This window comes from Anticarsia gemmatalis, chromosome 10, assembly GCF_050436995.1.
Source record: "Anticarsia gemmatalis isolate Benzon Research Colony breed Stoneville strain chromosome 10, ilAntGemm2 primary, whole genome shotgun sequence".
NCBI lineage: Eukaryota > Metazoa > Arthropoda > Insecta > Lepidoptera > Erebidae > Anticarsia > Anticarsia gemmatalis.
In genome coordinates, this window is record NC_134754.1 from 13,069,200 (window position 1) to 13,085,396 (window position 16,197).

The following is a 16,197-nucleotide window of genomic DNA, read 5'->3' on the forward strand; positions in this document are numbered from 1 at the left end:
TTTATTAAATCCTAAAGTACGCAAGTCAAATAATGATCTGAAACAGACAGCACGCAATCGTTACCGATACTCGCGCATATATGCACCACGCCGCGGCCCGGATAGTGCATAAAATCAATACAGCTAGATAGCCGGTAGGAGCGCTTTTTTAATTATTTTTTCACTAATCTAGGTTTTGATAGCTTGTCTATGATATTTTCTATTTTGTCTATGGTGCACTTACTGCGTTTCATTACAAAAATAATATATATAGCAATAATGCAAGTTTAATGAAATAGAGCGATACAAGTTCTGCACATGCGAGAAAGAGACAGAGCATTGACCGGGAACATGCTTATAGTATGGTAACATTTTTGCAAAATGCCGTCTTGTAAATTTTGATTTGCTTCCCGCCGGCTCTTGACGGTTTGCTTTTGGCACGTGCAATTTTCATTAGATTTTCGTAAAATACAACATCGCACTTACAAATACAGTTCAACACTGATGCTGACAGTTTGGATATATTATTTCGGTAAGTGTTTTCATAATATTTTAGCGTCATACGTACGATTTAATGTTTGCACGTGTTGTATATCGTAGACAGCAAAACAACCATTTGCATTCGCAAGACGATATAGCTACGATATGGTTTTTTGGAGACCCTAACCGTGTTATGACTATGTTTTGTTTATAAATGTGTGCGAAATGCGCCGGTTTGTTGCGAAATTGCGGCGGATGTGATGATCGGAGCGGCAGCGTCATTTGTTTTTGTTTACCTGCAGATCGTTAGCAGTGTACAATGTCGCCTTCCCCGATCCGTTGTCGCGGGCCGTGGAAGATACACAAGCGTTCCTCAGAGCCGGACAGGTGGCTGGACGAAATGGGATTTTTCCGTAAACACACAGCCAGGGACTCTAGCTGCCTGTTCCGCGCCGTATCTGAGAACATCTATAACACTCAGCGGTATTTTCATAGAGTCCGACTGGACTGCGTCCAATTCATGGCCTCTAAGAAGTACCTCTTCGAAGGGGTAGGATATATTACATATTTGTAATATTGTTTACATTCCAACAAAATGATAACATGAATAATTTTGTTTTGTAGTCGTTGAGTTGTCCATTTGAAAATTATCTCAAAGAGATGTCAAACCCTTCTGAATGGGGCGGTCTAATTGAAATTACGGCCATGAGCCATCTCTATAGGTAAGAGCATTTATATGAAGTATTAACTACCCACTATTTTATATTATTAACTTTTATATTTTCACCTTGCCTAATACAAGTTTGGCATTGTTTTTTTATGATACAATAAGAAAACTAGTTTATAAGTGTGCACAGTTATTTTTGTATATTTGAACTCATTCCAATTTTGTTTTATGATTCAAATACTAACAACTCTCACCTATACTTCAAGCTATTTTATTTTCTTAATCGGTGATTTATATTTGTTATTCTAGAGCTTGCGTTAGGCATGAGTGCGTAACATAGATAAAAATTAACTCATTAAAACACTTGCAGACGTGACTTTGTAATATTTGAAGCGAACAAGGGTCCTCAGACAAAAATTTGCAATGGTTACGGAGCACCCATATATCTGTTTTACTCACCTGACACTAAGCACTTTGACGTGGTTTACACTAAAGATTTCATTAACACCTCATCGTTTTGCCAATGTAAGTCTATTTCATTCTCTAAAAATATGTACAGACTGTAGAAAACTATTATTTTTTGTATTGGTATATATCTTCCTCTATTGATAGTTTATTTTAGGTATCAAATTACCAATTGTATACTAAAAATATAATGTTATTGACAAAACCAATAGATGGATAACAAACTGGTCCGTGCTTGAGCAATGAAACCCTTAAGCATCTTCAGGACACATTCAATACAAGCATCAAAAAGTTTTAATGTGCTGTATGACTTTCCAAGGGTGCTATAGTATTCCTACTTTGAGCTTGTATACTGAATGGTCTGGTGTCTGGTCAGATTTGAGAATAAAGTATAGTTTGAGAAAATGAATTCTTGACAGAAATGTTATTTATATTGTGAATTTTAAACCTTACCTCTGTCTAAAATATTTGAAAGCTCTCATTACTGAGTGATAAATCAAAAACAATTTAATGTTGTTAAAATTTTGATATTACTTTTTCTATTTTGATAAATTTATGTACATTTATGTTATATGTTTATTCAACATATTAAATCAATGATATCTCTTCTTTTACATGCCTGTTCCTAAAGGGAGTAAGATATTTTTTTTATTAGGCAATAGGCTTTAGTATAGTGTTTTGCTAAAATTATTTTCTTAATTACATTTACCAAGATACAATAGAATCTTCAAACGTTTACTTTTTGTAGCTTTGGTATACGAAATACTTTACGATGGTGTGTACCAGCTCAAGGACTTATCGTATGCCGTTGATAAAATGTTGCACGACAAACTACCGACCAACCACATTGAGTACTTCATGTCAGAGAATGTAGAGCGACGCAAGAAACAAAAGGAACGCGCCAAGATATTCATCGAAGCAGCTGATGATGACAAAGACAGGAACAACAATGCCTTAGCTTTGAAATGCAAGCACCATACGGAGGACCTCGAAAGAGCTAGCTTGCTGAAGGAATCTCTTAGCATCTTTGTGTTCAACCGAAGCTTGATCCAACTCGAGAATGTTTGCATGAACTGTCTCAATGTGAACAGCGCTAAAGACTTGCTGGATAATGGCATCACCCCGTTCCCATACAAAGTGGCCAAGGCTCTCGACCCTGACATCTACAGGAACATAGAATTTGACGTGTGGAGTGAACTGAGACGAGGTACTGCGTAGTTCGACTATGAGTTAAAGAGCGCGGAACAGAAACCCTTAACAAACGAGTCTTCGAAGTAAAGCCGGTTTTAACTCACCTTGTGCGTTATTTATTGAATTAATTGTTAATTCAGACCTTCATTGATGCAAAATGGAGTTTCGTATTTTTTCGTACAGGAAAACCGGATGTTATTTATCATTTGCTATGCAATAACAACGAGGTCAATATGAAGATGTTTGTTTCGAGTTTCAGCGTCCTGCTCTAGTCCGGACATATTTTAACATATAATTACGTCTTGCGAAATGTTATTGCAGAAATGCGTTACGGCGCTAGGTATTCTGATGGGATGACGCTTCAAGTGGGGGTTAAGTGTTTATGCAAGCTGCAGCCAGAGCAGACGGTTCCCTACCACTGCCACATACAGGAGATGAGGCCCGAGGGAGGTCCCTGCCTCGTCTTCATCGAGGAGTTGGGAGAGAAGCGTATAGTGAACTATGAGCAGCTGGAACCGCTCCCACTTGACGAGATAAGGCCGTGGGCGCCGCCGTACCGATACTCAAGAGCCCACTCTCAGTTCCTGACTCTTAGTCAAATGTTGCAGCAAATAGGTGCGATTTTCGTTAGATTTTTCTAACCTATTAAACAAATAACTATGCTTAAGCCCTTTTAGAAACGAGTTTATAACATTTTTACTCTTTTCCTCCGATATAAGTACTTACTCGATTTTCCGCGAGCAGGCAATATCACGAGGAAACAAGGTCTGAGCAAGGCACGGAAGTCGAGGGGGGTCTCTGAGGACAAGACTCCGGAGAAAGCGCTCAAACCGAAAGTGTCTTGGACGGAGGAGACCGACCTTTCGTATCAGAACAACGATTACACATACCAACACGTGGACTTTCTTAACTTTGAACCGATGCCTGTTAGTTGTAGATATAGAATATAGACCTTATAGACATAGGTTTTGGGTGTATTTTTAAGCATATCACTTGATTCCTTGAGGGGGTTACCCTTATAACAATGACATGAGTGTTTTATATTAGAATTGAAACAATTTGTACTCCAGTTTCCACTTGTAACGTTTTATCGTCGCAAATATCGTATTCGTGTGCGGGAATTACCTTTATATTAACTAGAATTGCTTATAATTTTGTAAGCATTCATCTTGCTTAATAAATATGGGCGTTATAAAAATACGTTAAGCCTCAACTGAACTTAAAAATAGCTCTAAAAATACATTTACAATTATAATAGTCCTAATTATTAATTTGCACATAATGTTTGCTTCGCAGTTGAAAAGCATTTATTTATTTCACTAGTAACACTATACATAACAAAATGGGGATGCGTTATATTTAATTGTTTTATCATTCTTATCTATAAAATAGTTTATAAATCCAGTTTATAATTATTGTCGCTTAGTAGTGAGTTGTGACCGTGACCGAGAACGATCTTAAATTAACTATTTAACTACTGAAAATAATAAACTTGACATAACTTTGAAAATTTTAAAATGGATCAGGTAGGTTAGTTATAATTTTAAATCATACAGCATTTAATTTTTTTCAAGCTAAAATTATAGTGACTAAACTGTGTTCTTATTGATATAGAAGTTATTTTTCGCCTAGCTTTTATACTATTTTTATAAGTATAGGTACCTATTCATAATTTTTAAGTGTATTTTTTCGTTTAAAGATAAGTAAGTCGATTTGTTTTCGAAAGCAAATATAATTTGACGTTAAAATTAAAATTTCGTAGTATCGTGACGAAAGCAATTAATATTTAAAAAACTTGAAAGTACAAGTTTAAAAATGTACTTAACTAATCACCATTTATTCTGCTAACCATACCCAAATCTAAGAAAAACCACTTAGAAATATATTAATCTAATCATTAAACATTTCTAAGTAATATACGCAACGAACATTTCGAAATAATGAAACACGGTGATTCCACGCGAGCTCATTTCAATCAATAATCGCGTACATTGCATTCGGCATAGCGCAGGGGAGACTGTCTGACCCCTACCTCACTTCACAATGTCCTAATTTTATTAAAGACTCCATTAAAAGGGGTGACGGATGAATCTCACTACATTTCATATGTATATTAAACTTTTGTACTACTTACTTTTGCACGCGACTGCCCCCGCGCTTTTTCTGATATAAACAGTTTTTGTTACTGGAGCATAATGTAGTTTATTATTGTGAAATATTTTTCTGAAATTGGTTTCACAAGTTTCGTTGGTATAAGTAAAGGCTTTACATTAAGTTCTTATAGTAAAGTTTAGTAAAAGAAAAATCTTATGGTTTCAGGGATAATGTAGCTTATTAGTAAATATATTTTTCGGTTTTGGTTGTAATTCGTGTGGTACTCAAGTACTTTATAATAAAAAAATAGTCTTACAAAAACAAAATATTCTGAAACTAAAGAGATATCCTATGATCTGCAAGGATACTGTTAAATTACTGGTAGAGGAATAAGGGAAATCGGTCCAGTACTTTCAGAGATAACATCCCACAAACAAACAAACGAGACCTCTCATTACCTGTAAATTAAATACGTGGATGTTGTATCTCCCTATAACATAAGTATAGTGCAGTTTTTGTACAACAAAGTTATAAGCTCCCCTCTGTATCGAGTGAGGTGCTTACAAACATGCCCAATGTGTGCCATATCGTAGCTATTCTAGAGGTTTGTTCAGTGTCGCGTAGTTTGTTGTGTAGACAAGTAGATTGTGTTTGTATTTAGTATTGTATGTTGTTTAATGTGTTACTGACAGATTTTCTTTAAAATTGTGGCTTGAATTTGAGCTTTTGGATATTTTGTGACTATTTCTCTTGTGGGCTTCTGTAAGGTACGTATAACGGATGTGAGGGTCTTTCAAGTGCGTGTTAAGTAGTTAATTTAAGGAGAAATCATCAATTTGACCTCCTCTGTGAGAGGTCTTCAGTGAGTCCTCCTCTCTGACACTTGTTTTTAACTCTAGGGCAGTCTTGGACTTCTAGATTTATAATTTAATTGTTAGCTGATAAATTTATTAGCGCCGCGGGAAATTTTTCATTCAGCTTCCTCATAAACTTTACTTTAGTATACCTCAAAAGATTTCGATTATGTTTGGTTTCTTTGAAATTTCTAAGTAGATTGTGGAGTTAAGAATTTTTTATATTTTGGTTTCAAAGACGACTCCCGCTCAAATACACAAATAAAATCATGTCTTGTTTCGATAGGGGTAGGTAGTCGCACTTGTTACGATACAAACTTTTCATGCTTCTGTCGCATATATTATCTTGTCCTACATGCCCGCTGCAACTACAACGCACTTAACCTTTAAAAAAACACTAATAATAAGTTTGTATTTTTAGGACACAATTACAATTAAAATTTTCCGTCCTTAAAATTTTGATTATTTCAATTTAAGTTTCTTGTTCAAACTACAATCGGAATCTGTCAGTAATGCCCGATTTCTGAAATACATTTAGCGGTAGTTTATCTATTCAAACCGTCATGTTTATATGATAAATACCGCTAAATGTACATCAGACACCGGGGGTAAGTTAGTTTCTAGTTGAGTCTCTCCCCTGGCTAGTGGTGATGTTCTGGTTCGATTTCAGGTTGAAGTTGACGCACTGCCCCTGATGGTGGACTGCCGGCCGGGCGCGGGCGCTCCGCCCCACGAGCTCGCACACACACAGCCTAACGGTGGAGCACCCAACGATAACCATCATAACCAGGTAATACTATTTTTTTTTGTATTTTGATCCGTGCGATTCTGCTTGCGTATAGTTTCCCCACTTAGGTTGATTTTTAAAGAAAATTTTGCCTGAAATTATTTTAATGTTAAATTGTATAATAACACTCCAGTAATCTACCTAGTCATGAAAGCGTATTGGAATCACTTCACAAAAGAACTGCTAACCCCCGACGTAGTTTTCAATACAGACAATAAGTCGCTGAAATGCTTGTGTATGTTAGCGACATACGGCCAGTTTCTTCATACATATCTAAAGTAACTGCTAAATCCATTGACGTGAAGTAAAACCAAATCTGCTTCTTCAAACTAAGATTGAGGAAACAAATTTGATTGTCATTTTAATTTAACCCTATACTTTGATGAAGGAACTGACTGTTAGTACTTAAAAGAATTAATATTTCGCATAAGGCTAAAAAGTTATAATATCTATACAAATGCGTTACTCAATATATTTTACTCTGTTCGCTACTTAGTATTAGTAAAGTGATAATCTGAAATGTTTCATAATTTTATTTGTTGAACAGACAAACTGGAAATTATCCGTAAGTGGTGAAATACGTATTGATTGTTATATCATTGTGAAGTGTTGTTATAACAATGTTTGTATGTGTAGGCTGGTGGTAGTGGAGATATGGGTGCCCACGGGATGACTTCGCCAGCTTCTGTACGCGCTTCTACGCCTGCTACGACCAACACGCTTACTACTTATACCAGTGAGTATGCTTTAATTTTAGATATAGTATATTTTTTAAGCTTTATTTGTTTCGATATCTAGTCTGTGCCTTTATCTTTCATCTATTCAAGAGATAGTAATTTGGAAAATAGGGTTGGAAAACTCAGAAATTCGAAATTCGAATGGTTAATTTGAATTAGTGATTCTTTTGATTTGTTGTATTTTCTCTTCGCAGGAATGGTACACGTTGTCATCTGTTTTTCTATATTATGCAGTCGTTATTCCCCTTATTTGCTAGAGCTTAAGCTAACATGAATGCCATGACGTTGCAGACGCGATGAACCCAGGTGGCGGCGGCCCTGGCGGCGCATATGTAGGTGGCGGCTACGCGTGCGGCGGCAAGGGCGTGGTGTGGTGCGGCGGCGCGCCGGGGCAGGCCGTGGGCGCGCCCGGGGGAGGACCTCCACTTGCTCCTCCGCTCGGGGCGCTGGCACCGCTGCCGCACGTGGCTCCTCCACCACCGCCTCCTCACGGCGTCAACCCGCACGTGTTCAAGAGTGTGCAGGCCAACGGTGCTGATCTGCCCATGAACGGTGAGTACCACTTTCACACAGACCTGTGCATCGTTAAGAAAATCTCCGTGGCGAGCGTCTGGTCCTTCGCAATGTTAGGACAGACAAGAAGCTGACGCACTAATGTCGTAGCGCTCTAATCCCTTAAGTGTAGGAATGGTTGCGTAGGGTAACCATTCTTACACTTCGACCTTATTGTATATGACAAATAACATCGACTATTTATTATCTACCAAAGTTTAATTTTGTCATAAGTCTTAAACAGACCACCCGCTTTTCTACCCTAGATGTCGTTCTAACAGACTTGTCCTACACCAAACATTTTTTCCTCACGTGTAACGTATACGTATACGCTAGTAATTTTTACTCATAACGTACACGCCCATATACGCTTGTATATTTTGTAAAAGTAAATTTTACCCTCTTTTTATTACGACCGACCCTTAATAATGTTAAAACCTTTAATCCAAGCTAAATTCATAATGTTTCCCTCAGACATCCCGACGCTTCGCTACTACTTCAACTTGGGCGTGGAATGCATGTGGGCAGCGTATGGCCCACCACCGCCGCACCCACCACCACGACACTACTCGCCGAGGGATCTGGCACAGGTACTATATCACTCTAACATTATAAATACATTTTTTATGCCAACTACTGTAATACACTATTTTCCTCAAGAGGTCTCGGGTTCGGATCCTGGACGGGCCAAAAAGTCTTTCCTGAGATCTATTTAGAATATCTCAGAAATCGCCCGAAATTAGGAAGTTGAGGTCGTAGATCTCCGTGCGTCGGTGAGCACGTTAAGTCGGTCCTGCGTCTGACTCCGCACTGGTCGCGTCAGTTATCCGTCCCATCAGGTTATAAGAGTGAATGAATAGTGTACCTGTGTGGACACACTTGGACACTTAACAAAGTCCTGCACTGGTGGCCAGTTTCAGTGAAACTGACCGTTGTAGCCGGATACCAGCTAGGACATCATTATTAATGTGTTGTGTATGCAGGACATGCAGCAGATCTCGCTGCACGAGCGGCCGGTGCTGGCGCACGGCGAGCAGAACCACAAGCACAAGGCGGGCGCGCCCGACAAGCCGCCGCTCAACAACCAGGGCAAGGGCAACGGACAACGACCCCTGCTCGGACCCAGGTCGGTCACCACACTACCACTAGCACATACTCTTGTTACTTAGATTTTAAGATACTTTTTAGACAATATCTGAAAGTCTATTTACGAAAAACTTGTCAATTATATTTTTGTAATGAATAGTAATAATTTAGGTGTAATTAAAATAATAGTATGCCATTCAGATTACGACACGGTTTTTAGTGCTAGACGGCAAAAAAAATAATATTTTCTATTTAGTCCACCTGAAATATCGTCGATAAAGTTCGAATAAATAAAATGAGAGTTCACAAATTGACATTATTTTGTTTTTAGCAAAACTAGTTAGAAAGTTAAAACATCCAAAGCTCTATCAAAAAAATGTATTTATCTTCAAAAAGTATTTTTACCAATGTATTTAATTTTTTAGTGTAGAAAAAGCTTCTCTACAATATATTGTAAGTTATTCAAAGTCCGTAGTGTCTTCAACCGAAACCACACGGCTTATATATTTTCTTTTATAAATTATTTGTAGAATTAGTTTTCGTAGGATGTATCCAATATCTACCTTAAACCTATGTTAGACCATGCCAAGATGATATTTGATACAAAGTATTTACATAAAATCTAACCCAATAATGTCCCGCTACTTAAAAGGTCTACTTATATAATAAGACGTGTAGACTGTGTCTATCATGCTGGCCGAGTAGTGATTTGGAACTTATTTCTATAGCAGAAACTATATCAATCTATCTTGGCAAGGTCTATCATAAGAGCGTTTTATGCCCGGTTTCTGAGGTACATTTAGCGGCAGTTCATCTATTCAAACTGTAATTTTTATATGAGGTTAACCGCTATTAAATCTATAACCTACCGATAAATGTGCCTCAGAAACCGGGTGTTAGGCAATTAGTTGACTATAACCACTCCAGCTTAGCTTAGCAAAATGTCTGTATAAAACCACTATGCTTGCAAATTTATCCACATTTTTTTTCAGCGTTACAATTTATTTAATCCCATTTATTTTTATACCTTTTTGTTTTCCTTAAATCCTCTTAATTTAGTTGTTTTCGTGACAGGTTTAAGCGAGGCGGGAACAACCAGGATGGGAACCAGAATTCTAACCACAACCAGAATAAACACAACAATAATATGGGCAACAAGGGGCCCAACAATCGGTCAGTATGCACCACTAGTCGCTTGTCGCATGTCTACCAACTATACGTTTTATATGATTTTCTTAGTGTACCGTGTGGTTTTGGTTAAGATTCGACGTGGTTACAGTGTGTTTTATTGTGATATTTCGCATGAATTAGGTGGAGGTAAGGTATTAGTAAATGGCAAGGGTTTTGAAGATTAAAGTTCGTATATTTGACTCAAGAACCCTTTACGTATTGTCGACTAATAGCCGGGCAAGAAATTGGTCTGGCGACGGTTAGTTGAAGCTTGGTAAATGCTGGCTTAATAAATGTTGACTCTCTCATTGGTCAACTTTTCTAAAATATGTTCATTGGAAAGAGTGAGTCCCTTTCTAGGTGACTTCTCACGAGCAACGTCATTTTTGATCTGAAGATAAAATAATCTGACGTGTTAAATACTCATGATCTACCCTCCCCCACAGCCGCAACTCTCACGGCTCGCCGCGCGCGCTGTACGGCGGCGAGGCGGAGTGCGTGATGGAGCAGCCACTACTCACGCTGCCCTACATCCCCTACCCGCCGCCCATGTACCCCATACAGTACTACCCCGTCGAGACCGACCCAGGTACACCACCATTACTCACTTTTCTTCTATGTTATTGTCTAAGTAAACTTATCAGAATGTAACTTGTAACTTTTTAACTGCCTCCGTGACGCAGTGGTTAGGGTCACCACGCGTCGGGAGGTCATGGGTTTGATTCCCATACGGAACAATTATTTGTGCGATCTACAAATAATTGTTTCGGGTCTGAATATGCTTTGTGAACGAAAAGCATAATTAGACCCGAAACAGCTGTTTATGTTTATAAAAGTCCCCGTGACACAATAGCGCACCCAAGTATATTACTTGTCTTTTTAAAAAACAAAGTAAACGAAAGCTTTAATTAAATATCTTTTCCATTTAAGAAAACAAATCGTAAATATCATTCTTAAGTTCTCCAAAAAGCTATTATTACACCACTGAAGTAGCAGAGTACAATGAGATACATTCATAATATATTACATTTGTTACTCAACCAAATTTATCCACTAATATACATATGTATATGTTCCAGCAATGATGGGCATGATGGGCGGCATGGGCTACGTGGGCTACGAGGAAGGCGTGGAGTTCGGCATGCAGCCGTACTGCAACTACCCGCCGCACCCCCCGCACTACCCGCCGCCGCACCCTCCGCCACACCCCCACCACATCGAACACAAGTAGATCACACACGCTGATGTACCGACACAGTTTACAACTCGATGAAAACATAGCGGGCTAACTGAGAGATTTGTAGCGAAAAATTATTTGATTTAGTCAATATTTTCAGGTGATTAATATATTTATGATTGATGGTCTAATATGTTAGTACTAGGGTTGTAATGGAACTTTCATTCAACAGCATAACTGCAGAATATCTTACAAAAATATGTTTCAAGGTTTACAAAACTTATCACGGTGTAATAATGCGGTATGTTCTTTCTACAATCCAGATCTATGAATACACACGAAAGTTAAGTTAATCTCTTAAAATGATCCCTATATGCCTCCGATTAAATTTAAACCTTTGGTTAAGCTTCCGTATCCACAAAACTTAACGCACCGTGCTGGAACCTTTATTGTGTCGTATTGGTTACAACTTAGTCTAGTTAAAGGCGAATTTGAATTAAGGCTTCCATAGCCAGTTGCGCTCACCGATCGGTAGACGATCTGTGGGTTAAGCAAATTATGGCGCGGTCATTCCACAGTGGTATTTGAACTGAGCGTCTCCGTGCTTCGGAGGGCAGGTAAAAGGTCAGTCCCGGTTACTATCTTCTACAGTAACAGTCGTCAAGCCACGTCAAAGGCCTTCGGTGGCTTGAACACATTTGGGACTAGTTTCATACTAACCATGCCACAAAAGCTCTTAGTATGGATTACGATTTTCATCCGACACACTTCCGTTACAACCCTAGTCAGCACACCATGGTGGTTTGTTTCATAGAAACCAGATAAACGTTTAGCCAAGTAACATATTAATTATCATAAATTAGTCGACAACGTAATAAACATTATTAGGGATGACAAAAATACAATACATAAAAATACGTGAACTAGGGGCGTTGCGGCCATTCGCATCCGCATCCGGAAAAGCCGGGAATCCACGGATTTTTTTAAACGATTTTGTTTTTAATGCAATAATTCAAACTTTTTATAAGAAATCTTTTTGGAGATGCTAAACTACAAAAATGAACATAAAAACTTAGTCTGTTTCACCTCTTCTGAATGAGTACGGGATAGCTTAACCAGTTACACATTTACCATATTTTTTCATACATTTGCTGTCACTTTGTTGGGTAGGTTATCTAGTACTTATATATAACAAGTGAACACTGGTCTCCTAAAATTTGCCATCGAGGCCAGTGGCTATATTATTATGTTTTCATCGAGTTGTAGATTAAATATTGTTACTATCTAAAGTTATTACTGGTATTCTACCATTTTACCGTTAATAAAACAAGAGTATTTTAGCAATAAATAAATATTGTAGACGCATAAAGCCATATTTAAGAGATGCGTCGTTGAAATTAAAAAACGTGACTAGTCCATTGTTATCGCGTTGCTTTAAAATCGGCCTTATATTATTCTTAAATGCTCTGTTTTATTCAACTAACTCGAATAATCGACTAACGCCAACGTATTTGTACAACTGCACCTTATCATTTCATATTTCATCTTCAAATAGACTTCTTTATAATTCCAATATTGTCCATAAAACTGTTTTTCCCATGCAATAACTAACTAATTGTTAAACAAATACTCAGCGTAGTCGATTATTCGACTAAATGATACAATCGGTACATCAGAACGACGAGAAAATCTCTCAAGTCGATTGAAATGTCGGGAAATTGTAATGACTTAAGCTAAATGGTTAATGCTCAGTGGTCTTGAATATAGGCCGCAGACCACACGCTAGCGCATACCACTCTCAAATGACACTTTAAAGTTATCATTTCAGCTTTGTTTTTTAAAATAATGCGTATTTTCAGTTTCAAAATCTTATTTTGTTGTGTCAAAATCCGTCAGTACTATGTAACGCTTTATACAGTTTATTCGCATTCTTCTCGTCATTTGATTGTGGTATAACTTTTGATATTGTTAAACACTACATTTTGAACTAGGATTCAAAATTGACCAAAATTTTTACTTAAATATTTGGTGTTTAATGATATCCTGTTCTCTTTGGCGTACGGATATTCCATTTGCTTAGCATATGTTATATGTATACCATTGAGAACTAATACAACCTAATATACACTGATTCTTCCATAAAATAGCAGTAAAGAACGTAACTTTTAAGTTGTCCACACAAAAATCGCAGTACATATCAGGGATGTATATAACATAGTTTGATTCAGTGTGTATTAAGTTTTTTAACAATCGGTCGAGGTTTTAACACGATTTTGGAAAACGTTTTGGCTATACAAGTGTTAAAATCACAAATGATCGGCCGGTAGTCACCGTTGAGTAGAGCTCATTGTACAATGGGGTGACGAAGCACAACGACAATGCTCATCGAACACCTGTATACGATATCGGTAGCGCTGACCGCTCTACTCCGTCAGCTGCAGGCACGAGCCGCGCCGCCGCACATACTACAGCACACAGAACGACCCGGCTGAAGGAAACTTGCGTCAATTATTCGAACAATAATTATAATCTTCAGTCAATTCATCGAGTTTATTTCAATGTTATTTATTGTAATTTAGTTATCCTGTAAGGACGACGACATGTTCGCCGAGGTCGTGTCTCGCATGTGATGCGAGCGAGCCCGCGGCGCGGCGCCGTGCCGCACTTATTTATATTACGATGTAGAATTATATGTGACAATTTTTGTCTCCAAATTTGTAAATTGGTGTTTTTAAACTGTACTTAATACGAGGAGATGGGAAGGCAAACGCAAGTGAGATTCGGAGCACGTCAGAGCGAAGGACGCCGGACACTGGAGTCAAATGAACCTTTTGAAATACTTTGTGACATTCCCCGTTTGTAACGCGCACCTTCTGTGATCAATTTCGACTGATACCTTTGCCCGTTTTTCTAATCCCGTTTCGAAATATACAATTTTAACTAGGCCCATTTTTCGAAATTTTTAATCCCTAAGTGTTCATTGGTGCTGCAAAATTGTCGAGGTTGACAGGGTTTACGAAATATTTTTGTATGGTACGGCATTATACATACATACAATTTTGCGTAGATGTTAGGCGCTGTATATCATTCCTTATAATTAAGGTGAAACTGTAAATTTTAAGCCAAGTAATGTAGTTTTATGTCGCAAATTTAAGTTTCTGTGTCTTAGTTTTAGACCGCTGATCACGACACATGATTGCTAGTTGCCAGCCGCGTAGCATTGTAGCAGCGTGTAAGAGAGAGTAAGTGTCCACCGCCATTATGTAAACAGTGAGATTTATTATAAATACTCGTGTGTAGTGATCAGTCGGTTGTATGGCTTACTTATAGTTTAGTTAGAAATAAGTCGATACGGTTTCACTAGCCTAAATTAAGGCTCACGAGTAGGTTTACTTTTAATTATACGCCAGATCTCACAGACCATTTGAATCTCTGCACTAACAAATTTCAGCATTTAAGTATTAAAACTTATGAATAGCAACGTGAACACGAAAGTATCCTACTTTGATCTCATAATACTGTCAGTTTAAGAAACAACTTTGGTGCTTGGGTAGTCGTTTATATATTTTCTGTAAGTGTCTGAAATTCACGTAACGAATGAAAAATGATAAGTTCCGTAACTATGTTATATAGCTGTCATTGCAAAATGATATTATTTTTGCTTTTTACTGAGGAAACAGCAGGTTTATTTATATATTGTTTTGTGTGAAAGGACACCTAGTCTCAGCATTTACTATCGTTAGTGGTGTCGTGCTGATAGTCGCCTTGTAGCAGCCGTGGCTCCCCGCGCGGGGTCACTTGATCAGTCGCCGTGGTACGTGTATGTATGTAGTACGCCATATTTAATCTATCCCCTCTTACATTTTGTCTGTTATTTGAGCGTGTCGTACGGAGAACGTGTCTGATTGGGAATTGTTGGTATTACGCGGAGGTCCCGCCAAAATTGACATACGAGTATTTTTGGAATGTTTATATTAATATTTGGCTGTGATTCGGATGTAATCTCAGTAAGGCTAGGGAGGAAGGATGTATGACAAAATATAGGTATTGCTTCTTATAAATGTCCGTAGTGCACACTGTATTACTGTTACTACAATAGATGTCTGATTAATGTGTAGATTCATTTTATTTTGATCGTTTCTAGATCATTAACATTTGTACTTTCGACTTGTGAAATCCGCCCATGATTTTGAACCGCAAATTATAATTCCTGCTTACGTATATGTGTAACACATCAAATTATATATGTATTAAAACGTAACGAAGTCTTGTTTGTACAGAGTTGTTAAAATTATACAAAAATGCAAAAAAAAGATAAGTGTACTCTCCTATAGTATGTGTGATGTAAAGTCATTTCGGTGTTTCAGTATTAGTTTTAAATCACTAGGAGTTAGAATTTTATGTTAGTCGTTAATTAATGTTTACGTAACAATAGTTTAGAGTTACTTTATTTAAGTATACCGTGTCGTGAGGTGGCGCTGGAGCGTCACTATATTATATTTTTGTTCTAACTGTAATTAGTAATGTTTGTTTGTGCCAACTTTGATGTATTTTATGTAACTAGGCGTCGTGGCCGACATTGTAGCCGGCCACGACTGCCCTGCAACAAAATTCTAGATGTCATTGTAATACATAAATACAATAATAATTGTGTTGTGAATATACTATATGGATAGATGTATGTCTTAACTGTATGGTTGTACAGAGCTCAAAGTTAGCGTAATGTCCGCCTTTGAGATGTTATTTGTAATTTTTTTCCAAATTCCATCAAATAAAAGTCAACTGATTTTCAATTTGTTTTTGTTCATTCCTAAATTCCTTATTAACCCATGAACTTGAACACTTCTAGAACGTGTTATTGATATGGTGGTCGATCCAGTGTAATTAAAAAATATACGTACTTATGTTCAATATAGGTATGTATGTAAGTGGGTAGGTCGCAAAAACAAAATTTTTGT

The 16,197-nt window shown here is 37.6% G+C and overlaps 1 protein-coding gene across 1 annotated transcript; it reads left to right on the forward strand.

Moving 5' to 3' along the window:
* The first annotated feature begins 357 nt into the window (after window positions 1-357).
* LOC142976180 (uncharacterized) lies at window positions 358-16,032 on the forward strand. Its single transcript, XM_076119437.1, has 15 exons — window positions 358-511; window positions 762-1,009; window positions 1,084-1,181; window positions 1,497-1,651; window positions 2,340-2,798; window positions 3,104-3,397; window positions 3,527-3,708; window positions 6,401-6,520; window positions 7,154-7,253; window positions 7,546-7,806; window positions 8,281-8,396; window positions 8,790-8,932; window positions 9,967-10,065; window positions 10,509-10,651; window positions 11,142-16,032. Exons 2-15 carry the CDS (start codon window positions 779-781, stop codon window positions 11,291-11,293), a joined length of 2,553 nt encoding a protein of 850 aa, XP_075975552.1. The 5' UTR covers window positions 358-511; window positions 762-778; the 3' UTR covers window positions 11,294-16,032.
* Window positions 16,033-16,197: the final 165 nt, after the last annotated feature.

Coding starts and splice junctions, on each gene's coding strand:
- LOC142976180 (XM_076119437.1), top strand. CDS start 779: ATGTCGCCTTCCCCGATCCGTTGTCGCGGGCCGTGGAAGATACACAAG. Junction 6,521..7,153: donor ACGATAACCATCATAACCAG/GTAATACTATTT, acceptor TTGTATGTGTAG/GCTGGTGGTAGTGGAGATAT. Junction 7,807..8,280: donor TGCTGATCTGCCCATGAACG/GTGAGTACCACT, acceptor TGTTTCCCTCAG/ACATCCCGACGCTTCGCTAC.